The 26,805-nt window shown below is 39.9% G+C and overlaps 2 protein-coding genes across 3 annotated transcripts in view; one reads left to right on the top strand and one right to left on the bottom strand.

Moving 5' to 3' along the window:
• cfap77 (cilia and flagella associated protein 77) overlaps positions 1–26,805 on the top strand; it is a 115,805-nt gene that overhangs the window by 27,342 nt on the left and 61,658 nt on the right. The window contains exon 1 of one of the 2 annotated variants that reach the window (XM_078425839.1): positions 23,705–23,774. The exons of the other annotated variant lie outside the window; for it this stretch is intronic. Within the exon in view, the coding sequence (XP_078281965.1) occupies positions 23,751–23,774 (24 nt within the window). The 5' untranslated portion in view covers positions 23,705–23,750. Of the gene's footprint in view, positions 1–23,704; positions 23,775–26,805 lie in introns of those variants that run through there. 2 annotated transcript variants of the gene reach the window in all.
• LOC144608248 (uncharacterized) overlaps positions 1–26,805 on the bottom strand; it is a 57,249-nt gene that overhangs the window by 25,399 nt on the left and 5,045 nt on the right. The gene's annotated exons all lie outside the window — the stretch shown is intronic.

Below are 26,805 nucleotides of genomic sequence, written 5' to 3'. Positions count from 1 at the left end.
TGATGATTCGTGGCGCTTCATATTTGGTTACATTTTAAAGTATGACCATGTATTTTGAGAACCTCATTGATGCGAACAAACTTTATTTTGTGTTCTCTCTGGTGATCTGTTTGTTACAAAGAACATCCTTCTGAATTGCAGCTGCAAAAAACAATGTCCAGGAAGCTTATTAAAAATATTGACAAAGAAGGAAAACATTTCTTGCACTTATATCGCCTTATTCAGTACCTGAGGACATCCCAAAACACCCTGCCACCAACGTTACTTTTGAAATAAAGCCACTGTTAAAGGAAAATGTCAAAGGCAACTGTGCACAGAAAAGTGCCAAATATCACAATAAATAAATGATCCACTGATCTGTTTTTGTACATTTGTCAAAGAATCTCTCCCGACTAGAAACTGGAGTTATCCTCTTCTAAACATGCCAAGCTATTTTAAATGATGTGGGAGGGCAAGCAGGCCCTCAGGTTAATGTTTCATCCGAGAGCATATCCTTGAGAGTTAAGTATTCTCTGCTGAAATGTCAGGCTAGATTACATGCTCAAATCTCGGCATTTAGATTTTAACCTAAGACCTTTGGACTCAGAGACAAGAGTGTTGTCACTGAACACTCGTACCTCAATGAAATATAACATATTTCAGTATTGTTCATATTCATCAGCTACTCCGTTTTTGCTTTCTCAATTTCTCATGTGCTGTGAGTGTTTCTTTTTCCTCAACATAAATGAGACAGGTGGGTTTTAACTGCAATCCAGTTATTTCATGTTGACAATTACTGTTGCCTTGCTGCAGTGAATATTAACTGATGGCTTTGGAATAGTTCTGATGAAGGTTCTTCAACCTGAAACATTGATTTTGTTTCCAATTCCACATGTGCTACGTGACCTGCTGACAGTTTCCAGCATTTTTCTGTTTTTGTTTCAAATTTTCAGCACCTGCAGTCCTTTGGACCCACAGTCCAGGTCTCTGTATACCAGATGACTGCACAGGAAACTGTATCAATTACAGCAGGAATTGTCCCCAAGACAAGGTGTATATTTCACATGACTGCAACAGCTGTTTCATACCCCAAATGTTTAAGGTCATGATATTTAGAAACCAAATAACAGACACTGTTTCCAAAGAAAGGTCTTTAAGAAAATATATATTATCCACATTATGGAATTTAAATAAGCTTTTCAACTTTATCTAAAACCAAAATATTGCAGATGGTGGAAATGCAAAATAAGATAATAAACTGCTGGAAATGCTCAGCAGATCAGACAGTCTAAATACTGTAAATTCATAAATTTATGAAAAGAAACATAAAATACTTTCATGCAGACTATTTTACTATCTCGATTTGGAACTTGAAAATCAGTATCAATAGAATGTACAATATAACAAAGTTACCTCGTCCGGATACTTTTTTAAGATTTTTTTTCACTTTTTGTTAACTATGTACAACTAAGCATTTGAATAGTGAAAACTATCTGTATGCTGAAAGAATATGAACAGCATTTCCTTCATTGTTCAAGTAAAACTTTTATTCATCAGGAGAGAAAAGTGAACAGCACAATACCTACATTAATCCTTAGATTAAAATTGAAATTGCTTGGCATTCATGTTAATCAATGCACACAACCTTAATTTATGGAAAATTTGTTGTTCAGCAAAAGTTTGTAAACTGGAAAGACTAGACAAAATACATTGGGAAATCTGGTACAAGGAATTCATGTATATGATACTGATAGCTTTTTGGTACAGTGAAAAGTAGCTTCATTACTGAAGACCATAAAATGTATATGGTATTATTGCAAAATTTCAAAATTAAATGTTCATAATACATGCAATACCAATTTTGATAACTTAATTTTTAAAAAGGTTATTGTTTCCATATTCCATTCTCCTGATGGAATGGCAAATGGATTTATTAAACTATTTTAGTTATTTGAAGTTCTGAGATAAAAACTGGGTACCAGTGAAAATAATCCATCAACAAGTGACTCAATGCAGCTGTGTAATTTATTTTCTATATACTTTCATATACTGAAAGTATGTGTTTACGTAATTTTCTTTTGTGGAAATTTTGTATTGTCAATGTTGAGAATAAATAAATTTTGCACAGTATAAATTTTAGATAACTTATGTGATAAAATTGTCTGTGGTCTTCTAGAAATGGATTGTGGTGTTTTCATAACATTGCTATTTCATCATTAATTAGGTAGGTCGCCAGTCTAGCACTTCCTTCTCTTTGTGAAACCTCTTCAACTGAATGCTGAATGTTCATGTAGGAAGAATCAGTTAATGAAATGCCACTTTCAAAACACAAAAAAGATCATCAATAATGTTTTAATTATTCTCATCAGTGTCAGTGTGTAGGCTATCCCCTGATAGCTTTCGGTAGCAGTTGTGCTGGCTAAAAGGGGTTTGTCTCCCTGCTGTTTGGCTTTGATGGTTTGCAGATAAATCCTTGCACTTCTTCATTCCCAGAACAAGTGTAAAGATGAGATTAGTATCAAGATTTAACTCCTGTTTCACTTTGCGGAACAAGGCATCTGAAGGAATGACTTCAATTGTGTTACTTATCTTTTAAACTCTTGGCTAGATTGCAGGGTTAGCGATTATCTTTTCACTGGTGATCAATCAGTTTTATGTTCATGTCAGTACTATGGTATCTCATTTTAGCTGCGCACTTTGATCATTGTAAAGATCAGCAAAAAAATCTATTTCTGAGTAAATCAATTTCAATTAGTTGAAATGTAGCACAATATAACTCTCAGTACCTTTTATAATTATGCTTGCTAATTGTGCTTTCAGCATAATATTACTGTTTATGCATATACCGTTTTAATAGTTAGATAATCACTAACCCTGCAATCTATAAAATAGTGTGAGAAAAAGGGCAAAATAAATGAAAAGAACTCCAAAGGTACACTTTTCCCATTGTATCTGAATTATTTCAGAGCAATAACTAAATTCCCCTTCTGAATATTTTCCATAATAATGGGTCTCCCATGGTGTCCTTTGAAGTAAGAAAGAGGTCATGCATAGTAGCTCTCTTACAGGATAAGTAAACCAGAGGCCTGGATTAATGATCAGGATCCATGAGTTTTTATCTTACTATGGCATCTGGGAAATTTAAATTCAGTTAAGTAAATAAATCTGGAGTAAAAATATCTATTATCTATATAATAAAACTCTTGTTTGTTTGTTTGTTCCTGAACTACAACCAAAACGGTACACAATAGCATGACAATTTTAGGCCCACCTTACTCACCGTCATCCCGGGGTCCTATGGAGGAAGTTTAATTGAAATCGGTGTTATATTTTTTAAGTTATTCACATTTAAAAAGTTTTAAAACCGCGCATGCGCAGTTGGGGCCCCATTGATCTGGTACTTACGTAAGATGGCTGACGCATCCGCGTGTGCGCAGAAAAAATGCGTCCGCACCTGTGCAGTTGAGGCCCGTTGATCTCGGGTACGAGCAAGGCTCGGCTGCCTGTCTCTTAGGGGTGGGAGAGCCAGTCCTGGTGCCAGGGGAAGCAGCCGGAGCCTGGGCCTGGACATGACCGGGTAACCGCGAGCCTGAGGTGGGCCCAGGGGAAAGGCGGCAGCAGCAGCAGCGCCAGTGCGGGAGGGAGTGGGGGAGGGAGAGGGGAGGGGAGGGGGGGGGAGTGGGGGAGGAGAGGGTGCTGCACCAATGCTGGTGTGGTTTGGGCCCAACGGGTCCACTTGGTAGTCATAAACTACAAATTGCCATAAAAATCAGCCAAAGTCATTCTTCTCTTTAGGCAAAGAAAGAGATTTGCCATGGTTGCCCTGAATGATTGAAACACAACCTGAAGAAGGGTCTCGACCTGAAACGTCACCCATTCCTTCTCTCCCGAGATGCTGCCTGACCTGCTGAGTTACTCCAGCATTTTGTGAATAAATCGATTTGTACCAGCATCTGCAGTTATTTTCTTATACCCCAGATTCACTGTGATGTTAATGTTCTCTTCAATGGTTTATAAGATGCCCAGTTCAAGGGCAGTTGGAGATCATTTATTAATACTGACTTTGTCAGCATTTAGATCTTCCTTGGACATATCTCAATATATTCAGACTAATACCTTTCCCAAGGTGGAAATTTCAAAGACCAGAGGGCATTGCTCCAAGGAGAGAGGGGTGAAGTTTAATGGAGATATGCTGGGCTAGTTTTGTACACAGAAGATAGTGGGTGCCTGGAGCGTGTTGCTAGGGGTGGATGCAGATATGATAGTAGTGTTTATGAGGCTTTTAGATAGACACATAGATATGAGGGAATGGAGGGTTATGGATCATGTGCAGGCAGAGGAGATTAGTTTAACTTGGCATTACACATACATTTGGCACATACATTGTGGGCCAAATGGCCTGTTCTTGTGTGTACTACTCAATGTTCTTCTGTGCCAGTTTCACATACCTACTCTTTCATACTGTAAATGTATCTACTCCCGTTTAATCCTGTAATCCAGTCTCCACAGCTCTCTGGGATAGACAATTCCAGAGATTTACCACCCTGTGAGGAGAAATTCCTAAAACTGCGCTACAGTCTTAATAACTAGCCCCTTATCTTGCAACTATGTCCCTTGTTCCATACCCTCCAATTAGTGGAAGCATCGCAACATCTTGCCTTTCCCCCTGAGGATTTAACATGTCACCTCTAATTATTCTGAACTCCAGGGAATGCAGGTCTAATTATTGAGTCATAAACAGAAATTTTTGGAAAAGTTCAGCAGCACAGGCAGCATCTATGTAAAGAGAAACAGTCAATGTTTGGACCGTTCATCAGAACTGATTTTTTTTTAAATTGTTTGTGATAGGACAACCCTCTCTATTCCAGGAATTAGCCTACTGAATCTCCTCCACACTTCCTCCCGAGCTAGCACATCCTTAAATAAGGGGACCAAAACTGAACACAGAACTCTGGGTGCAACCTCATCAACATTCCACATAATATCTATATACTAAAACTCTTGTCTGTTTGTTTGTTTATTGCTGAACTACAGTCAAAATGGTACATGATGGCGCGTTAATTTTAGGCCTATCTTACTCACCGTCGTCCCTTTGAAGCTAATGGAAGAAGTTTCATTGAAATCAGTGTTATATATTTAAAGTTATTCACATTTTAAAGTTTAAATCTATCTCCTAGGGAGGGAGGGGGGAGGGAGGGAGGGAGGGGAATGGAGGGAGGGGGGGAGGGAGGGAGGGGGAGGAGGATAAGGGGAGTTGAGGGGGATAGAGTGGGGGGGGAGGGGAAGGAGGCGGGGAGGGAGGGGGGAGAGGGGAGGGGGGAGGAGAGGGCACTGCACCAATGCAGGAGAGGTTTGGGCCCAACGGGTCCACTTGGTCCAGTAACAATACAAAACTCTTCTTTTTAAAATCCAACCCTTGAGAAATAAAAGCTAATAAGCCATTCCTTTCCTAATTACTTACTTCACGTGCATGCTACCCTTTTGTGTTTCATGTACAATAACACCAATATTCCTCTGTAGTCCACTCATTTGAAAACTCCATTTAGATAATGGTCTGCCTTTTGATTCCTCCTCATAAATTGCCGGACTTCGCAACGTTTCGCATTAAACCATATTTGACAAGTTTTCCCATTCACTCAACCTATTGTTTCCTGTTGCCAAGTCTAGATATCGTCATTGCAGCATATCCAACCTATTTTCATGTCATTAGTGAACTCGGATACTTTACACTCTGCCACTTTCTCCTAGTCATTAATATCCATAGTAAATAATTAAAGGCAAGGACTGATCCTTTGGACACTCCATCAGTTATGTCTTCCAGTTCGAAAAAAGACCCATTTATTTTGATTCGTGATCTTCTGTGTTGTACCTTTGTTCAATCCATAATGACATACCTCCCCAATACCGTGAACTCTTATCTTGTGAACTAACGTTTTAAACTGCACTTTAACAAGTACCTTCTGGAAATACAAATATATCTATAGGTTCCCCTCTATTGACTACACTTGTTGTATTCTCCAAGAACTCTTTGCAAATTTGTCAAATGTCCTTTATCTTTAATCTCACCATGTTGGCTTGATTTGATTGTTGTAAAGTTAACTAAATGACCAGCTATCAATAGTAGGGAAATGATTGGAGAAATTTGAAGAGATAGAATTTATGTACACTTGGAATGGCAAGGCTGATTAGAGATGGGGATGGGGTGGGGTGGAGTGCAGTTTTGCACAGTAATATGAATATCACTGTACCTTGATTGGAACAGGTGACAATAAAAGACCTTTGAAACCTTTGAAATCCTATACCAAAAATCTGATTGAGCTATTTTGAGGAGGTAGATAAGAACATTGATGAATGTAGGGTAGTATACGTGGTATACATAGACTTCAGCAAGGCTTTGGACAATGTCCGATATGGCAGGCTTGTGCAGAACTTTAGAGAACATGAAATCTGAAGGATGTTGGCGCACTGGAACCAAAAGTGGCTTGGTGGTTGGAGATGAAAGGTAGTGATGGAGCATTGTTTTCCTGACTGGAGATCTGTAACCAAATGTGTACTGTAAGGATTGGTGCTGGGATTGTTATATATATTTGGGGTGAGAATGTGGGTGATCTGATTATTAAATTTGCTGATGATACAGAAATTGGGGGATCATAGATAGGAAAAAGAAATGTCTAAGGATACAGAGGAACACAGAACAGCTGGAAAGTTGGGTGGAGTGGTAGCAGGTGGAATTTAATCCAGACAAGTGTGAGATAAAGCATTTTGGAACATCATATACTGTGTAGCGGCCAGCTTCTCGTCTATCTCAATTAGCTCCCAAGCTGCCACTTGCATAGACCGGGTCAGCGATAAGCGTAATAACTTGAACAACTAATAACAGAGATCCTCCCAGAAGTTTAATAGTTAGTCTTCTTTATTTGAAGGTGCAATAAACATATTGGCATATCTCTTGTCATCGACTGGTTATTAATTGCTAGGTAAAATTCCATATCTTACCACAGTCTATGCGATCGTTACGAATTGCCAGATATAACTTCGACACAGTTTGTCTTAATCTTCTAGTTAATAAAACTTACAGGCGATTACATCATGGCTGATAAATCTTTTGGCGGAGCTTCTAGCTGACCCTCTGTCAGCACCTCCCAGCTCACCCACTATGCCCGCACGTACCCAACTGCCCGTACTCTGGCTCCGCCCAGCCCCTACGTAAGCATTGCATTAACTCTATAGTGTCCAAACTACAGCAGAATACAAGGTAGTGATATTAATAAGCAAAAATAACTAATAACTGCAAAATGGCTCCTACAACTGTTATGACAAACATCAAATAGTTGATAACATAGGAGTGCTGATGTACAGAGAGACCTTGGCGTGCAAGTTCACAGTTTCCTGAAAATGGCAAGATAGATAAAGTAGTGAAGAAAGTTTACCATACTTGCCTCCATTGGCTAAGACTTTTAGTTAGGAGTTGGGATGCCCTTTAGCAGCTGTTCTAAACATTGGTTCGGCTGCACTTGAGTATTAGGTACAGTTCTGGTTACCACACTACAGGAAGGATGTGGTGACATTAGAAAGAGTGCAAAAGAGATTCGCCATCATGTTGCCTGGATTGGTCTTTAGTTACAAGGAGAGATTGGATAGAGTGGGTTTGTTCTCACTGGAGCATAAAATGCTGACAGGTGATCTTCTTGAGGTTTATAAGATTATGAGAGACATAAATAGGATAGATTATCAGAGTCTTCCCCATTCTAGGGAAGTCTAAAAGTGGAGGTCATAGGTAAAAAAAAGACTCAACATGGAGTAACTCAACGGGTCAGGCACATCCCTGGAGAACATGAATAGATGACCTTTCGGGTCGTAATGAGATGACCCGCTGAGTTGCTCCAGCACCTTGTGTCTATTTTTGTAAACTAGCATCTGCAGTTCCTTGTTTCTACAAATAGGGTATTGGTTTAAGCTGAGAGCAGAGAAATTTAAAGGAGATCTGAGGGCCAATTTTTTCCACAAAAGTTAGTGGTTGTGGAAGAGGTTGCCAGAGGGGGTGGCAGAGGCAAGTACAAAGGACATTTAAACAGGTACAGATAGAAAAAGAGGCATACAGGCCTAATGTGGGCAAATGGGAATACCAAAGACAGGCATCAATGTCGCACAGGCTAGTTGGAGAAATCAAATGATGATTTGTCTCACACTATCTGCTTAATGCACCAAAAAGTGATGAAATGCAATACTTAGTCATTATTATTTGACTCACTTACATTAAATATTTCTCAAATGAAAATCTTATGAGAAAAAATACTAGCCAATACTATTACATAGTTTAAGGTCAGTAAAGAAATATTGATAAAAATCAATTGTAAGGCAATCTAAAATGAAAATGTTGTAGTAACTGGTCTATAAATGCAAATGTTTTATACTTTTCCACACAATTAAAAAAACGTTATAAGCTGTCTTGAAAACCGATCAACGTGTAAATGTTAACTTAAAATCAATCAGTTCTTCCCCCACTGTCAAAGCATTATCAAAAATGAAGCCTTTGTTATAAATTTGAAATAGCGAATTATGTAAAAACTGAAAGCATTTAGGACTATTGTTTCTGGATTACAAAAGACTAGAATGACCATTTTGCTTAAGATCCAGGATAGTAAACAATCAGCCTCTATGTTGATAATAGCTTTTTCAAATAATAATCACAATAACAGCATACCTGTCTACTCAGATTATAGAAACGTTTTTACATTGTTTACAATTTAAGTGATTTTTATATCAGTATAATTACATTCCCAGTAGGACTTCTAAAAGTACATTTTAATTTCTTCCCTTTGTTTAACCCAGCCACCACTGCAATCTCAACAACACTCTGTCCATAAAGCATATGTTAAAATTGGGGGACTGATCAGATAACTTGCTTTCTGGCTTCCTATTCCCAGAAGTTTTTCTTTTAAAGACAGTCCGTGTGTGTGTGTGTGTGTGTATATATATATATATATATAGATATACATATATATACATATACATATATATTCATTTCCACAGAGCTCGTTTGGAATCAGGAACATTCTCAATGAATAACTGTATTGGGTAACAGATATTGTTGATCCAAACGAGATTGTACTGTAAGTTGAATTGAACTTTATATATATCCAATGGGAAAGTTCAAAAGAAAAGATCAAATATTAATTGTTACACTGAATTCAAGATTTTTTTCAGAGCCAGGAAGTACCATACTTTATGCATCAGTTGATAAATCCATAACAAATGCAAATAAATTGTGGTTATCACAATTTAAATGTACAAGTTTGTTGAAAAATACAGATGAGATCAACAAATGAATAGTGGGATTGATGAATGGACTGGATTGGAGAGGAATACTTATACCAATTGGGTATATGTTCATGGGAAAGGTCAGAAACTTGAATTGTTTGCTGTTTATAGTATTCTAAGGGATAGGATAATGTAGACCATGGTGAATTATTTTACTTTGTACTGATCAGCAGAACCTAAGAACATGGCTTGACTTCGAGGGAGAGTAAATTTAAAGCTCTGAAGTGGAATTACTTTTTCATTGAGCATGTAGGAAATCTTTGAAATAGATTATGTTGGAAAACAATGGAAGCATTCGTAACTTAAATGTAAATTGGATAGCTTTCTTTCAGACCATAATATTTTAAAGTAATTTAAATAATTTAAAATAAGTCTTGGTAAGGGACTTTCATAGTGCTCCATCGCAATATTTTTTCTCAAACACCTCGGTCTCTTTCAGGAAAAATTATGGAGACTGATCGCTACAAATTAGTCAATAATTAAGTCGTCTTGAGTAATGAGAAAGTAATGAGAAGATAGATAGCAGCAGATAGAAGATAGATAGCACAGCGTGTGGTAGAGGAATTTATATAAGTAAACAAATGATAGCCAGTTTTGTGGAGCCACCGACCTTCAACCCTGACAAAGCTGCCCACTAATCTTCATTGCTGCTCTTCTACCTTGGTCAGGGTGATAGACCTGTTTGGTTTTCTGCCTGTCCTCCCCTCTCCCTGATAATACATGTTCTCCTCTTTCCTAGAAAAGGAAAGAGATAATTGTGACTAGCTGGTGAAGATTTAGGTTATTCTTGAGTGAAATGTATAGCATGTAAGGGGAAAGAAGTAATAACCAGGAGAATGCATATGTTATGAGCATGCATCAGGAGCTTCAATTGGAATTGAGGAAGTGTGTCATCATTGGCTGAACAACTGAGAGCCAATGACAAGAGACAGTGTGCAAGGCAACAGTGTAGGGAAGAAACAGACGATCGCACTGAGAGCATGATAAGGAGAGCCAGAGGGCAGCATGAAGGTGCAGCAGTTAGCATTGCCACCTCCCCATTCAATGGGCTGACATTTGATCCACAGGTGCCATCTGTATGAAGTTTGCTTGTTCTCCCTCTCACCTTGTGTGTTTCTTAAAGATTCACAGGGTTCCTCCCACTTCCCAAAAGTGTGCTGGTAAGTTATTTGGCTACTGGAAATTATCTCTTGGTACAGGCAAAAGCGAAACTGCCATGTGAGAATGAATGATAACATTAAAATAAGAAAAGCCCTGCTACTGATTGGATTGACAATAGACAATAGACAATAGGTGCAGCAGTAGGCCATTCAGCCCTTCGAGCCAGCACCGCCATTCAATGCGATCATGGCTGATCACTCTCAATCAGTACCCCGTTCCTGCCTTCTCCCCATACCCCCTCACTCGCTCTATCCAGCTCTCTCTTGAAAGCATCCAACGAACTGGCCTCCACTGCCTTCTGAGGCAGAGAATTCCACACCTTCACCACTCTGACTGAAAAAGTTCTTCCTCATCTCCGTTCTAAATGGCCTACCCCTTATTCTTAAACTGTGGCCCCTTGTTCTGGATTCCCCCAACATTGGGAATATGTTTCCTGCCTCTAATGTGTCCAATCCCCTAATTATCTTATATGTTTCAATAAGATTGTTGTACTTCGTGGTCCGGTACCTGTTGTGCCTTTAGTGACTCTGGAAGGACCACAAGTACACGTGTATAAAAAGGTTACATTGCTGGAGCTCAACTCCAGGCTGTTTATTCCGTGGCCACCTGCATCCAGAGTGACCGCCTAATCACACCAATCACTTATATACACAACCATACAAAGTAGTTCTTGGATACACAAAGTAGTCCCAGCAATATCACAACATCCCCCTTGTCTTATATATTACAACATCCCCCTTGTCTTATATAAAATTGTTTTCTTTACCATTCGAGGGCTAAAATATATTTAACAAACAAAACCAAAACACCATTGCTTTTTGCAAACAAAACCAATAACACAACTAAACACAATTGCTTTTTTTCGCCATCATGGTGGTCACTCCTCCGCGGAATTTCACTCATCGCCGGGTGGTCACTCATCTCCATGTGGTCACTCATCTCCGGGTGGTCACTCACTCCGTGTGGTCACTCCACAGATATATACATTTATATAAAAGCATCAAATATAATACATTAAGCTTTCATTACACAGATCACTACACAGGTCATTAAACACAAAATATTCATTTTGTTCCATATCTTCCCCTCAAGAAGACGTGCTGTGTAGATCAAACGTAGTGTAGGCTCTAGATGCTCCACCACCATGATTTGCCTGCCACTGCTGGCCTCCCACTGCTGGGCTGGCACTGCTGGGCTCCCACTGCTGGGCAGGCACTGCTGGGCTCCCACTGCTGGGCTGGCACTGCTGGGCTCCCACTGCTGGGTTGGCACTGCTGGGCTCTCACTGCTGGGCTCTCACTGCTGGGCTCCCACTGCTGGGCTGGCACTGCTGGGCTGGCACTGCTGTAATCGCGGTGCGCTGGCCCCGCCCACAAGTGCTCCCCGGCAGCTGCAGTTCAACTTTTCGAATGTGCTGCCGCTGGCCCCGCCCACAGGTGCTCCCCGGCCCCGCCCACAGGTGCTCCCGGCAGCTGCCGCTCAAATTCGAACGCGCTGCCGCTCAAATTCGAACGCGCTGCCGCTGCCTCGGGCCCAGGGCTGTCCCGACTCTACGGTCGACGCGCCTGGGTAAGTACGCAGTGCCTCGGCCTTACCGGCCGCTGCACCTCCGCGGGTGGTCGGTCCCTCCGGTCGCCGACCCCCTCCGGTCGCCGCACACCTCCGTAGGTGTCGGTCTCCTCCAGGGCTCTCCCGGTCGCCGCACACCTCCGTGGGTGTCGGTCTTACCGGTCGCCGCACACCTCCGTGGGTGTCGGTCTTCCCCGGTCACCGCACACCTCCGTGGGTGTCGGGTCTCCCGGTCGCCGCACACCTCCGTGGGTGTCAGCCTCCCCTGGGGCTCTCCCGGTCGCCGCACACCTCCGTGGGTGTCGGTCTCCTCCGGGGCTCTCCCGGTCGCCGCACACCTCCATGGGTGTCGGTCTTCCCCGGTCACCGCACATCTCCGTGTGTGTCGGGTCTCCCGGTCTCCTACAGTTGCCGCACAACTCCATGGGTGTCGGTCTTCCCCGGTCACCGCACAGCTCCGTGTGTGTCGGGTCTCCCGGTCTCCTACAGTTGCCGCACACCTCCATGGGTGTCGGTCTTCCCCGGTCACCGCACATCTCCGTGTGTGTCGGCTCTCCCGGTCTCACCCCCGCGAAGCAGTCGCAGGCTTCTAATCTCGGGCCTACACAGGTGCTGGGGCGCGACGTGGGTCTACACGCACCGCCCTCAGCAGCTTGCAGCGTCATCTCGGCGCCGACTACTGAGCAGGTAACTATACCAACTCACACTGGCTCTGTCGGGATACACTCCAAACGTCCCGTACCGAGCTGGAAACTTTTCCTTTGTTTTGTTTCCCTTCAGGGCTTTTTTCTTCTTCTTTTTTTTCTTCTTTTTAACCTTTTCTGCTCGGGCATGCTTCATTCCTTCCCTAGGCGAAACACCAAGCCGCTGCCACCATGTTGTTCTTCGTGGTCCGGTACCTGTTGTACCTTTCTTGTGACTCTGGACGGACCACGAGTGCACATGTTTAAAATGTTATCATGGTGCAGCTTGTACTCCAGGCTGTTTCTTCCAAGGCCGCCTGGATCCAGAGTGACCGCCTAATCACACCAATCACTTATATACACAACCATACAAAGTAGTTCTTGGATACACAAAGTAGTCCCAGCAATATCACAACAAAGATCCCCCCTCTTCCTTCTAAATTCCAGTGTATACAAGCCCAATCGCTCCAGCCTTTCAACATACGACAGTCCCGCCATTCCGGGAATTAACCTAGTGAACCTACGCTGCACGCACTCCATAGCAAAAATATCCTTCCTCAAATTTGGAGACCAAAACTGCACACAGTACTCCAGGTGCGGTCTCACCAGGGCCCGGTACAACTGTAGAAGGACCTCTTTGCTCCTATACTCAACTCCTCTTGTTACGAAGGCCAACATTCCATTGGCTTTCTTCACTGCCTGCTGTACCTGCATGCTTCCTTTCATTGACTGATGCACTAGGACACCCAGATCTCGTTGAACTCCCCCTCCTCCTAACTTGACACCATTCAGATAATAATCTGCCTTTCTATTCTTACTTCCAAAGTGAATAACCTCACACTTATCTACATTAAACTGCATCTGCCATGTATTCGCCCACTCACACAACCTGTCCAAGTCACCCTGCAGCCTTATTGCATCTTCCTCACAATTCACACTAACCCCCAACTTAGTATCATCTGCAAATTTGCTAATGGTACTTTTAATCCCTTCGTCTAAGTCATTAATGTATATCGTAAATAGCTGGGGTCCCAGCACCGAACCTTGCGGTACCCCACTGGTCACTGCCTGCCATTCCGAAAGGGACCCATTTATCCCCACTCTTTGCTTTCTGTCTGTCAACCAATTTTCTATCCATGTCAGTACCCTACCCCCAATACCATGTGCCCTAATTTTGCCCACTAATCTCCTATGTGGGACCTTGTCGAAGGTTTTCTGAAAGTCGAGGTACACCACATCCACTGACTCTCCCTTGTCAATTTTCCTAGTTACATCCTCAAAAAATTCCAGTAGATTTGTCAAGCATGATTTCCCCTTCGTAAATCCATGCTGACTCGGAATGATCCTGTTGCTGCTATCCAAATGCTCAGCAATTTCGTCTTTTATAATTGACTCCAGCATCTTCCCCACCACTGATGTCAGACTAACTGGTCTATAATTACCCATTTTCTCTCTCCCTCCTTTCTTAAAAAGTGGGATAACATTTGCTATCCTCCAATCCACAGGAACTGATCCTGAATCTATAGAACATTGAAAAATGATCTCCAATGCTTCCACTATTTCTAGAGCCACCTCCTTAAGTACCCTGGGATGCAGACCACAAGGCCCTGGGGATTTATCAGCCTTCAGTCCCATCAATCTACCCAAAACCATTTCCTGCCTAATGTGGATTTCCTTCAGTTCCTCCATCACCCTAGGCTCTCCGGCCCCTAGAACATTTGGGAGATTGTGTGTATCTTCCTCAGTGAAGACAGATCCAAAGTAACGGTTTAACTCGTCTGCCATTTCTTTGTTCCCCATAATAAATTCCCCTGCTTCTCTCTTCAAGGGACCCACATTTGCCTTGACTATTTTTTTCCTCTTCACGTACCTAAAAAAACTTTTGCTATCCTCCTTTATATTATTGGCTAGTTTACCCTCGTACCTCATCTTTTCTCCCCGTATTGCCTTTTTAGTTAACTTTTGTTGCTCTTTAAAAGAGTCCCAATCCTCTGTCTTCCCACTCTTCTTTGCTATGTTATACTTCCTCTCCTTAATTTTTATGCTGTCCCTGACTTCCCTTGTCAGCCACAGGTGTCTCTTACTCCCCTTAGAGTCTTTCCACCTCTTTGGAATAAATTGATCCTGCAACCTCTGCATTATTCCCAGGAATACCTGCCATTGCTGTTCTACCGTCTTCCCTGCTAGGGCCTCCTTCCAGTCAATTTTGGCCAGCTCCTGCCTCATGCCTCTGTAATCCCCTTTGCTATACTGAATCCCCTTTGCTCTGTTAGTCATGTATGTAATGGTGCAGCTAAACTTGTCTTTCATGCCCAACAGTGAAGGGTCAACTTTGCACATCCTGCAGCTTAATCTGTATTCAATAAGATATCTGAGTTCCTGGGAACAGCCTACTGTTGCAAAGTTCAGTTGTTTCTTTTAACTCAGTCAGTGCTGCCTCACTTTACCAGGCCATTCGAATTATCACCTAAGATGTGATTGACCGTTTACATGACCTACAATTATTGTAAAGGCCAGACAATTTTGAATGCAGACACTCAAACAACATGCACCATGCAGCTGCTGTTGCTTCATGGTCTGGTTTCTATCTGCCTGGTACATAATTTCGACCGTCCTGTTAAAATCAGGGCCAGTGATGTCCAGGAGGTTAAAGGAGAAGGTGGATTAAATGTAGATGGAGTCATAACCAAGAATTGAGAATTGTATCATGCTGGAGGGAATGTCTGTAATTATTAGTGTCTGAACTTATTAGTTATCAGAAATGATTAGTTTCAGAACTTCTTCATTTTCGAAGTTTCCGATGACAAAAAAATGAAGAAGTTCTGAAACGAATAATTTCGGATAACTAATTTTTTTTAAATGTCATCTCTGTAATAAGCACAACGATGGACACAGACAGATGGGCAAAATTAACTGACATATTTGCAGAGGAGATTTAACACATAAATGAGAAGTGATCCATTTTAACGGGAAGAATGTGAAGAGGTATATGGAATAGTTGTAAAGTGGTTGCAAGAAAACCCACATTGGATGGGCCGAGGATTGGCCAGAATGTACACAAAATCTTTGAAGGCAACAGACTGTTAAAAATCAAATGGGATGTTTAGCTTAACACGAGTATGAAAACAAGGAAGTTGTTATAAACCCTATAAATCACTATTTAAGCCCCATCTGGAGGATGTTGCCAGCCCTGGGGACCACACCTTAAGACAGATGGATTCAAAGTCATCTCAAGGTTGAAGAGGAGATTTACAGGAATATTACATAGACTGAAGGACTTCAAGAATGACCAGAGAAACTGTGATTGCTTCCCTTAAGTAGAGAAGATTAAGGGGATATTTGATAGAGGTTCAGAATCAAGAAGGATTTTCATAAATTGGCCTGAGGATACAGATTCAAGGCATTTGACAAAAAAGAAGAAAAATAAGGAAAATTTATTTCATACAGCTGGTTGCTAAGGTCTGAATGGAATAACTGAACAGGTGGCAATACTTAAATAAATAATTGGATAAATACTTTAAATGGGAATAATTGAATAGCTCCTTCAAAATGCTGGCAAAGGCAGCTTAGACAAAGTGCCATCTTAAATCGGTATGACTCTTTTAGTGCGAGTTATCTCAAATAAAAAACAGGATTTTGTTTTCATCCAAAATGTTTAAAAATCAGACGGTGCAGAGGCAGGATAAAATATGTTTTATTCTTCTACAACAATGTACCTGATTCCATCTCAGACCAATTTCACGTTTTTCTATTTTAGTTCAATTATGAACAGATGCGAGATCCAAATTCTCTCTGTTTCCTTTCTTTAAATATTATATGCACACTAGATTTGCCTGGATTAAAGGTATATTAAAAGCACTTTCCTTTATTAATACATGTATGTTGTTCAGTCTGCCGCATACAGTAGTACTGTGTGTGTAGAATATAACTGAATCGTTAATAGATTGTTTAAAACTTATTTTCTGCCGAGTGAATGAGGAATGGAATGGAAGAGGTTTTTTCAGCACCTGGTTTAAGTCGGAATAAATTTACTCCCAAATACAATACAATACAATACAATAAAGATTATCTTTATTGTCATTGTACAGGGGTACAACGAGATTGGGAATGCGACTTCCATATGATGCAATAAATTAATTAGCTAATCAGCATAAATTTAGACAACCCAGTGAAACAAAATTAGAAACAGTTTTAAAACAGAATAAAGTGCAAGTAGGTCTGTGCCGGTTTGCTGTGTGATGTGACCATCTGGCTCAGCAGGACCTGTTCAGAACAGCTATGGCCCTGGGGATGAAGCTGTTCCTGAGTCTGGAGGTGCAGGCATAGAAGGCCTTGTAGCGTCTGCCAGATGGTAGAAGTTCGAACAGACTATTGCAGGGGTGTGAGGAGTCTTTGTGAATGCTGGTGGCTTTTCTGAGGCATCGTGTGTTGTAGATGCCCTCCAAGGCTGGTAGCTATGTTCCGATAATCTTCTAGGCTCTATAGACTACCCGCTGAAGAGCTCTCCGCTCTGCCGTCATAGAGTCCTACAGCATGGAAACAGGCCCTTCAGCCCAACGCCCACACCAGCCAATATGTCCCAACTACACTCGTCCCACCTGCCTGCATTTGGCCCATATCCCTCCAAACCTGTCCTATCCATGTACCTATCTAACTGTTTCTTAAACATTGCAATAGTCCCTGCCTCAATTTCCTGGCAGCCCGTTCCATACACCACCACCATTTGCGTGAACAAGTTTAATCTTTTCCCCTTCACTTTAAACCTATGTCTTCTGGTTCTCAATTCCCCTACTATGGGAAGCGAATTTGTGCATCTACCCGATCTATTCCTCTCCTGATTTTATATATCTTTATAAGATTACTGTGTCAAATTATTTTCAAAATCATCAATCCACTTCCTGATTGTTGAGAATGCCAAAAACAATTTCCTTAAAATGGCAATTGTACTCAGAACAGCCCAAAACAGTATGAAAACAGGCCGACCATCAATCACCCATTCACAATAGTTTGATGTTATCCCACTTTCGCATCGACTCACTACACACTAGGGGAAATTTTACAGGGTCAATTAACCTACAAAGCTGAATCTTTGGGATGTTGAAGGAAACCAGAGCACCCAAGGAAATCCATGCATTCACAAGGAGAACGTGAAAAATCTACACAGACAGTACCCAAAGTCAGGATCGGACTCAGGTCTCAGGCTTAATGAAGCAACAGCTCTACCAACACACTGAAAAATATGCATTATATTATTTAACAAATGGAAGACCTTTAGTGCACTTTTAATCTAGGAAAATCTAGTGTGCATGTAACATTTTAAAGAAAGAAAACAGAGAAATTGCAACTGTACAATAAAATTCTAATATCTGTTTATAATTAACTTAAAACAGAAACATTTGAAATTATTGGTCAGAGATTGAATCAGGTACATTATGGTAGCAGAATAAAGCATAATTCTACTCTGCCTATGCACCATTTAATGTTTAACTAGTTTTGATTAAAACAAATTGCTGATTTTTATTTAAGATAACCCACACTCTGCTGGGAGAGCTGCTGCCTCACAGCGCCAGAGACCTGCTTTTGATCCTGATCTTGGGTGCTGTCTCTGTAGAGTTTGCATGTTCTCCCTGTGAACATGAGTTTGCTTGGGTGCTCTCGTTTCTTCCCTCATCCCAAAGGAGGGTTTATAGGTTAACTAGACCAAGTGGACCCGTTGGGCCCGAACCTCTCTTGCATTGGTGCAGCACCCTCTCCTCCCCCACTCCCCCCTCCCCTCTACACCCTCCCCCCATTCCCTCCTTCCTCCCCTCCCCACTCCTCCCTCCCCCCTCCACTCCCCCCTCCCTTCTGCCCCTCTCTCCACCCCCCTTTCCCCTCCGTCCATCCCCCTTATCCTCCCTCCCCCTCCCTCCCTAGGAGATAGATTTAAACTTTAAAATGTGTATAACTTTAAAAAAATAACACCGATTTCAATTAAACTTCTTCCATTAGCACCAAAGGGATGACGGTGAGTAAGGTGGGCCTAAAATTGTCACTCTATCGTGTACCATTTTGGCTGTAGTTCAGGAACAAACAAACAAACAAGAGTTTTAGTATATAGATTTGACTGTAAAATTGCCCCTTGTGTGTACAGAGTGGATGCGATAGTGGAATAACATAGAAACATTGCAAATGATTGATCGAATATTGGCATGGACTTGGACTTGAAGGGCCCATTTTCATACTACATCTTAAAAAAACTAAAAATGAAATTTTTTGGCAGTTCTGAGTACAATTGCCAATGTAAAGGAATTGTTTTTTTGGTACGTTCAATAATCAGGAAGCGGGTTGATGATGTGAAAATGTCACCAACCTAACCATGGTGCTGAAACATCTATTCCAATCCATTTCTCATTCACTCTGTAGAAAAAAAAATGTTTTGATTTTACTGATGATTTATAGATACTGCATAGATACTGCAATACTGTATGTGGCAGACTGAACAACATGCATATTATTTAATAAGCAAAGTGCTTTAGTGTACTTTTAATCCGGGCAAATCTAGTGTACATGTAACATTTAAAGAAAGGAAACATAGCTAAATTGGAACTGTATATTAAAATTATAGCATCTGGCATGGAAAGCATATTTGACATGCAATCAAAATACAGCATGTCTACTTTTTGACTACCGAGGGCAGAATTTCCCCCTTATTCATAATGAGAAAGGGAGCATTTGATCCGAGATGTCTTTTGCAGCTTTCAAAATCTGTGTGTTTTCTGTCACTTAACAGCAGCACCACAAATGCTTACCTGTCAGTTTCCAATGCTGAATATTGTCCAATTACACAAATATACAAAACCTTAATATATATATATTATATATTTACAGTCTAGAATTCTGTGAGTTAAAATAAGAAACTGATTATATTTGTTGTTTTGGAGCAAGTGTTAATCCCATCATTTCAGGGTTAAATTATAAGGACCACTCGCTGTGGTTAAAAATACAACCATCTACAAATATGCAATATCTTGCACAATGTTTTGGAAGCAGCGAATTTCTACAGATTGTTTTGGTGACAAATATTTTGCAGCTGCTCCTTTCTTGTTTGCCTTCACTATATATATCTGTGGCTGAAAAGCAAGACAGACAAGCTGCTCCTAGTCTCAAATATGTCACTTACATTAGCAGATATGTGTGTCTCACCCTGCTTGTGCAACATTCAGTACTGGAGAAGCAGAAATTCTCTGACACTAAATATTGGGAAGACTGAAGCTATCATCTTTGGTATCCACCACAAACTCTGTTCCCTTGCCACTGACTCTATCCTACTTCATACTAAGTGTCTGTTTGCAGCAAATGTCTTGCAACCTTGGAGCTGGCCTTGCCAGTACCTCTGCTATTTCACCAAGTGACACGACCTCCAGCTTTATTTTTTTCACATTCGTTCATAAGATGTGGATTTTTCCCATTATCCATTAATTAGAGTAGGTCACTTCAGAGATCATTTAAGATTCAATCAACAGATTGGAAGGCATATTTGGCCACATCAAAGACATTGGATTTTCTTCCCTGAACCAGATAGCAAACCAGTGAGATTCTGCTGACAAATTGAAGCAGGTTTGACTCAGGGAGTGAGCTAAAAGCCCAAATGGGGGAAACAATTACAGTTCCAAGTCATACCAAATATATGGATAAAAGTCTTCTCTAGCATCAGCTAGACACTTAATTAGTGCCATTGTTAAAATAGCCATGTGATTCCCATTGCCTGTACACCTCCCCTCTTTGCCTTCTATCTTCGATTGCAGAGCTCATGTTCTCAAATTCCTTCCTATATTCCTCCAGTTTTCAATTTCACTTTAAGAAACAAATTAATACCAGACACGATGCAGCTTTCAGTCATCCATCCTGATATCTCTATGTCTTCAAACATTTTTCCAAACAGGAATGAACCTTTCTTAAGTATCCTACCTAAATTCACAGTATTGTGTTTGTTGAGAGGAACTGGTTAATATTTTTAAAAGATTCTCTGCTGGAGGAGATGTTGTCCCAAATGAATCAATGATAGTAAAGTTCAACCTTTGAATGTTAAATCACCGCTTTGAAGATAGACCATCTGAGGTGATAATGGGTTACATCTTGGACAAACGAAACAGAGGGATATCTCCAAGTTGTTAAAGCCAGATAATTAGCAGAGCATGCAGTGCTCTTGCAAGTACTCTTGCTCTACAAATTAAACACTCCATAAATTATTTCTGGCTCTTGTGATTATTGGTTCATAATGCAGGTTAGTGCTTAAATAAACAGCTGAGTGTTAAAATAACTGAGGTCTGCTTTCTCAACTCAAGGCAAAACTGGAAACATTTCGATATAAAATGAATAATTGCTTCAAGAACTAAATATTTAAAAACAAATTATGTTAAATCAGCATTACATTTCAGAAGCTTCGATAATCTATTTATTGCTGCATTCCCTCTTAAAGCTTTAATGGCAGTATTTTGTGATTATAATTTTATAATGTCTACAAGCTACAATGTAATCTTGTATTCAATGGAAGTTTTATTTAGACATGTAATCTATTTGCCTTTCTAGGTCCTTCTGTTCCAAGTTCCATTTGTAACTAAGAAATTGACCAGGGATTATAATCCCATGCCTCTTTCAATGCTGTATACTTACCCTTTTGTGAGATGCTATAAGAAATGATTTAAGAGGTCAGTCTTTGATATATCTGTACCCTCCTCATATGGTAATACACACAAAGACTGGTTAACATGCAGAGCTAAACTTTAGGACTGAGTATATGGCTCAAGAATAAAAATGTACCATACCATCTCTGCATTCTGATCACCTGAAAGTGAACATGCTGGCTGGATAATGAAAGAGCTGATCAGAGTTAAATAAGACATCAGCATCTATTCATTAATTCAACCAAGTGACTGTCCTTCGTACGACCCTAAACAAGTATCAATAAATTCTTCTTTCTCAGAAGATGTCAAAGAAACAATTTTCATACACGTTTTACAGAAGTTATCAGTGGACAAAGATCAGGAGTCAGAAACATGCCTGCTTCTCTTTTCTTCTTCTGGCCCAGAGTCTAAGACCAATTGTTGTACCTCAGCAAATGCCCTGACATATTTAACCCTTGAGCAGTGATTCCTGAGGTTCATTTTACTCGGCTTGACTCAAAGATGTTGTATCTGTCCATTAAACAATTAGAAAATGTGTTATCAAGAAATTAATCTAAATTAACATAAACTTGCACCTCAAAATTGAGATCTAAAACAGACTAATTTAAAGGTTGGATACAGGTGAGGGAGCTTTTGATTGGCAGATGGGTAGACAAGGCAATCAAAACTCCCTTCACCTGTATCCACCTATCACTCACCAGGCTTTATCCTCCCTCCTCCTCCCCTGTTTTACAGCTAGCCACCCCCACTACAGTCAGTCTGAAGAAGGTCCCGACCTGAAACATCCCCTATCCGTTCCCTACACGGATGCTGTCTGACCTGCTGAATTACTCCAGAACTTTGTGTTTTACTCAAGATTCTAACATCTACAATTCCCTATGTTTCCCTTTTCTAGCCTGGTTGATGAAATCTTCAATTGCTCATGGCTGACGTAAACAAACTGAGATCGAAGATAAAAGTAAGATATTACTGGTGTGTTTGGCTCAATATGACAAAACACATTTACCGAGCAAGTCATCCTGGGTACTTAGGATGCATTTTTTTAAAGATCTTAAATAAATATTGCATCAAATTTCTGTAGTTAGTAGACATTCACATTCTGCCTCGTGTCTGGGAAATTTGGTATACAAAGAGTTAAAACTTCCACTGTACATTTCACATTTTGATTCCAGAAACATTTTATTTTTCATGGAGCTTCTCCTTTCATCATCCCAAATATGGGGGAGTGTTCAGTCCCTGTGCAGAGCCCAGTCACTTGGATGAGATGCATCTCGGCAGTTTGTAGCGCGGTGCATTATTGAAGTGTAATCAAACATCAGCTAAGTGGAAAATAAATATCCAGATCTCATAAGCAGCACAGCAAGATCATGTAAATGCAAATGAGAGACTGGTTTAAAGCCATCACCAGGGGAAATCAGGCCTTGTCACTGCAATCACTTCATCAGGCAGCACAGTAAATCAACAGAAATAATAACTGCATGATGGGCAGCTTAACTGTACAAGAGGGTGTAATGAAAACTGGCAGTGGAGGTCAATGCAGAGAACAGGAAACTGGTTGTGAGAGTGAAAGGGAACTAGAAAGAAAGAAAGGAGACAGGAAGGAAGTGAGATAACATGTACAAAATACAATCAAGATAAAAGAGACAAATATGACATCAGGAATTTAAAACCATTATGGATAAGCAAAAAAGCTCCTGGAAGATGGGAAATAATAAAAGACAATTATATCACAAATGGGATTCATTTGTATGAAATTAACATATTTTTCTGTCACAGTTTTAGATAATGAGAGCATTGCTTAACAATTTGAACATTTTGGTAATGATCTCTGTAAATTGTTGGATTGATCACGGGCAGCTGCTCAATGCCATGCATCAGCCTCTAGAACATGCACAAAGCTGCACATTATATAAAGTGCCTTGCAAAAAAAGCTTTTTGTACCAGCTTCCAGGAAAGCTTCTAATCAAAACTAGGCTTTGTATATGATACTCAGAGGAAGAGGAATAAGAAAGACTTATAGACAGGAATAAATTTGTGACTCAGAAGAAAAGAGAAGAAACTGGTGTATAGAGATTGAGCCATCAAATAAATAAAGGTAAACCCCTGTTTAAACTAAGCCGATTCCATTGTTAGAAATTGCTTTACATCACCTTTTCCTGAGTTGTAGATGATGTGTCAGACATGTTCAAATTATCACGTAGTTAGGATATTTCTGTTCTCTGCTCAAATGGTTATGGAATTAACATTTTTCACACCAAATCTTCAAAATCAGCTGCTGAATGCAGTAACTACAACTTGAAAGACTGTAAATTAAGCAGCTGGAAAATTCAGAACAAATTCCAACAATTATATATTTGAGCCAAAGAAGGGAATGGAGAGGAGCTATGCATGTCAGGTTGGTACGGCTCACTTAACTATTTGCTTTTCTGGGACATTCATGGTAAACTGTTTTTAGGATAAAGCATTTAATTTGCTTTGAAAAGAAGAGACCAAAAATATATTTAAAAATAAATACCACACATACTGTTATAATTTCAATGTATAACCAAATAATTTATGTTAATTACATAACCATTTGAGCAGCATCTCAGGGTGTACACTTAACTCTACATTGATTAAGTGGGGAGTATTGCATTTAATTCCAATGCAAGGATAATTTCTGGATAATTTCTGGTTAGCATAAACATTAATAGGAATTGGCCATTCAACCCTTTAAAATTATTTTATGCTTCTGTTAGATTTTGGGTAATCCTGAATTTCAATTACTTTCATTCCTCCACATTCTGTAGCATCCTTATCCAACAAAAAATAGTGCCTTAAAAGTTAATTCCAATTATTAAACAGGTCTTGCCTTTGGCATTAACACCCATATTAGAAACCCCCAGAAAATTATAATTACATGTTATAATACACCTTAGGAATAATTAGTGATTTACCCCTTGGTGCACTGAAACACTACCTGTTTTTATTGTCCACAGAAATCACAGCAGCAATTTCATTGTTGCTGGAGATTGAAGTGTGGAGTACACTGTACCTGCCCGCTGCATAACTGTAATCGCAACCTTCCCATCTCTCTTTCTGATGGACAGGACTATATGCATCATGTGGTTATGTGTATAATTCTTGGAAACATATGCAAGGAGATTTTCATGCATATTTTGTCCTTAAAAATGAGAACAAATGGGTTCAGTTTCTGGGCACATCAGTGTTATGTTCAATTTAGTTTAATTTAGATATACAGCGTGGAAACAGGCCCTTCGACCTACCGAGTCAGCGCCGATCAGCGATCCCTGCATACTAACGCTATCCTACACACACTAGGGACAATGTACAATTATACTGAGCCAATTAACCTACAAACATGTACATCTTTGGAGTGTGGGAGGAAACCAGAAATCATGTAGAAAACCCATGCAAATCATGGGGAGAACATACAAACTCCATACAGCCAAGCACCTGTAGTCAGGATTGAACCGAGCGCTGTAAGGCAGCAACTCTATCACTGCGCCACTGTGCCGCCAAGTTGTCTTGAAATTTTCAATGAACCAAGTGACTTTTGGAGAAAAAAAAGGACTTCGTCTTTTAAAAATGTACATGACAAAATAGACTAACTATAATCCAATTCATAGTTTTCATATCCTTGTGCACTTGTTGTTGTCATAAACTAATCTGCAATGAGTATGCTCACTATCTTGGTTGAAAATCACAAATCCAAGTAATTAAAAACCTTGGATTTGTGATTTTCAACCAAGACAGTGAGCATACTCATTGTAGATTAGTTTATGACAACAACAAATGCACAAGGATATGAAAACTATGAATTGGATTAGAGTTAGTCTATTTTGGCCTCTTGAGCCTACGCCATTCAACAAAACCAGGGCTACCAACAAAACCAGGGTTTTTTTCTTTTATCCCCACAATTCTTGATTTCTGTCATTTCCAGACAACTAGCAATCATTGCTTCAAATGTATTTGATGATTGAGGCTGCAGAGCTGTTTGGATTTGGAATTCCAAAGATTCACAGTCATTGGAATGAAATTTCTCTTTTTTTCTAATCTGAATAGACTACTCCTTATTTTGAGACTGCTCCTTAATTCTGGCCACCTTGGTCAGGAGAAATAACCTCCCTGCATCTGCCCTATCAAACCCAGTAAGAATTTTCTCTCCTTCAATGATTCTTTATTCTTCTGAACTCTAGAGAATAGAGGTCTATTTTACTCAATCTGTCCTTCTATGAAAGACCTGCCATCCCAGCAACCAGTCCAGTGAATCAATGCTGCACTCCCTTTATACATGTATACCCTTTTTAGGTCAGGAAATTAAAACTAGACATGATATTCCTGATGAGGTCTCACCAAATCCCTAAAATATTGTTTTAAAATACCTTTACTCTTGCTGCTGTATCTGCACATTGGTGACATGTGCAAGGGCACTACAATCTCTTTGAACATCAATCTTTTCCAATCTCTCACCTTTTAAAAAATAATCAGTATTTCTGATTTTTCTAGTCGATAACCTCTTATTTTTTCACATTGCACTCCATCTATCATATAGTTGCCCAATTTCTCAGTTTTCTATATCCCCTTAAAGGTATTTGCATCCTCATCACTACTTGCATTCCTACTTAACAAACTTAGAAATGTTTGTTATCCTCCAGTCTACTGGAATCACACCAGAATATGCCATGTTTTGACAGGTTATAATTGGTGCAATCATGACCTCCAGAACCACCTTTTCAAAACTCAGGAATGTAAATCTTTGGAACTTATTTTATCAGGCTCAAATCTTCAGTTTCCTTTGTTTGGATTGCAAACGCTGGTTCAAATTGAACTGCGCCCCTCTTGAACCTAATGCAAAATTCTGTCGTGTTACAGGCCCCTGCAGAATGGACAAGAATTCACATCATTGACACATTTATGATTTTTCTATTATCTTGCCGAAAACTTGCTAACAGCTTATTTTTTTCTCCCGTTCCAAACATATTATCATTTGTTGCCATTCTGTATCTCATCTGACTAAAAGTAATACATGAAGCAACGCTCGCACAGTACACTTCAGTGAATTCAGTATATTTGCAAAATAGCAATATTTTCCAAAAAATAAAAATAATATATTTTTTTACCAATATAATGAATACATTACATTACACATTACATTATGTATTTATTATTGCATTGATCATTATCATGTCTACTGAGTACTCTTATGACCATCATGTAAACAAGGAATTTCATTGCACACTGATGTGTATGACATGAATCTGACCTGTTTGCTCTTTAGTGGATCAACAGGCTTGTAAATCTAGAATTGCCACTGAAACTTTTAACAGGCTATGATTTTTTATTATTATTATAAATTTAAGCAACTTTCTAATTATTTCAAAACCTTTAAAGGCATTGATACCTAAAGTAAATATTTAAACAAT

This window comes from Rhinoraja longicauda, chromosome 31 (assembly GCF_053455715.1).
Source record: "Rhinoraja longicauda isolate Sanriku21f chromosome 31, sRhiLon1.1, whole genome shotgun sequence".
In the NCBI taxonomy this organism is placed as follows: domain Eukaryota; kingdom Metazoa; phylum Chordata; class Chondrichthyes; order Rajiformes; family Arhynchobatidae; genus Rhinoraja; species Rhinoraja longicauda.
The sequence above is the reverse complement of the archived record's forward strand: the minus strand, read 5'-3'. Positions and strand labels throughout refer to the sequence as shown.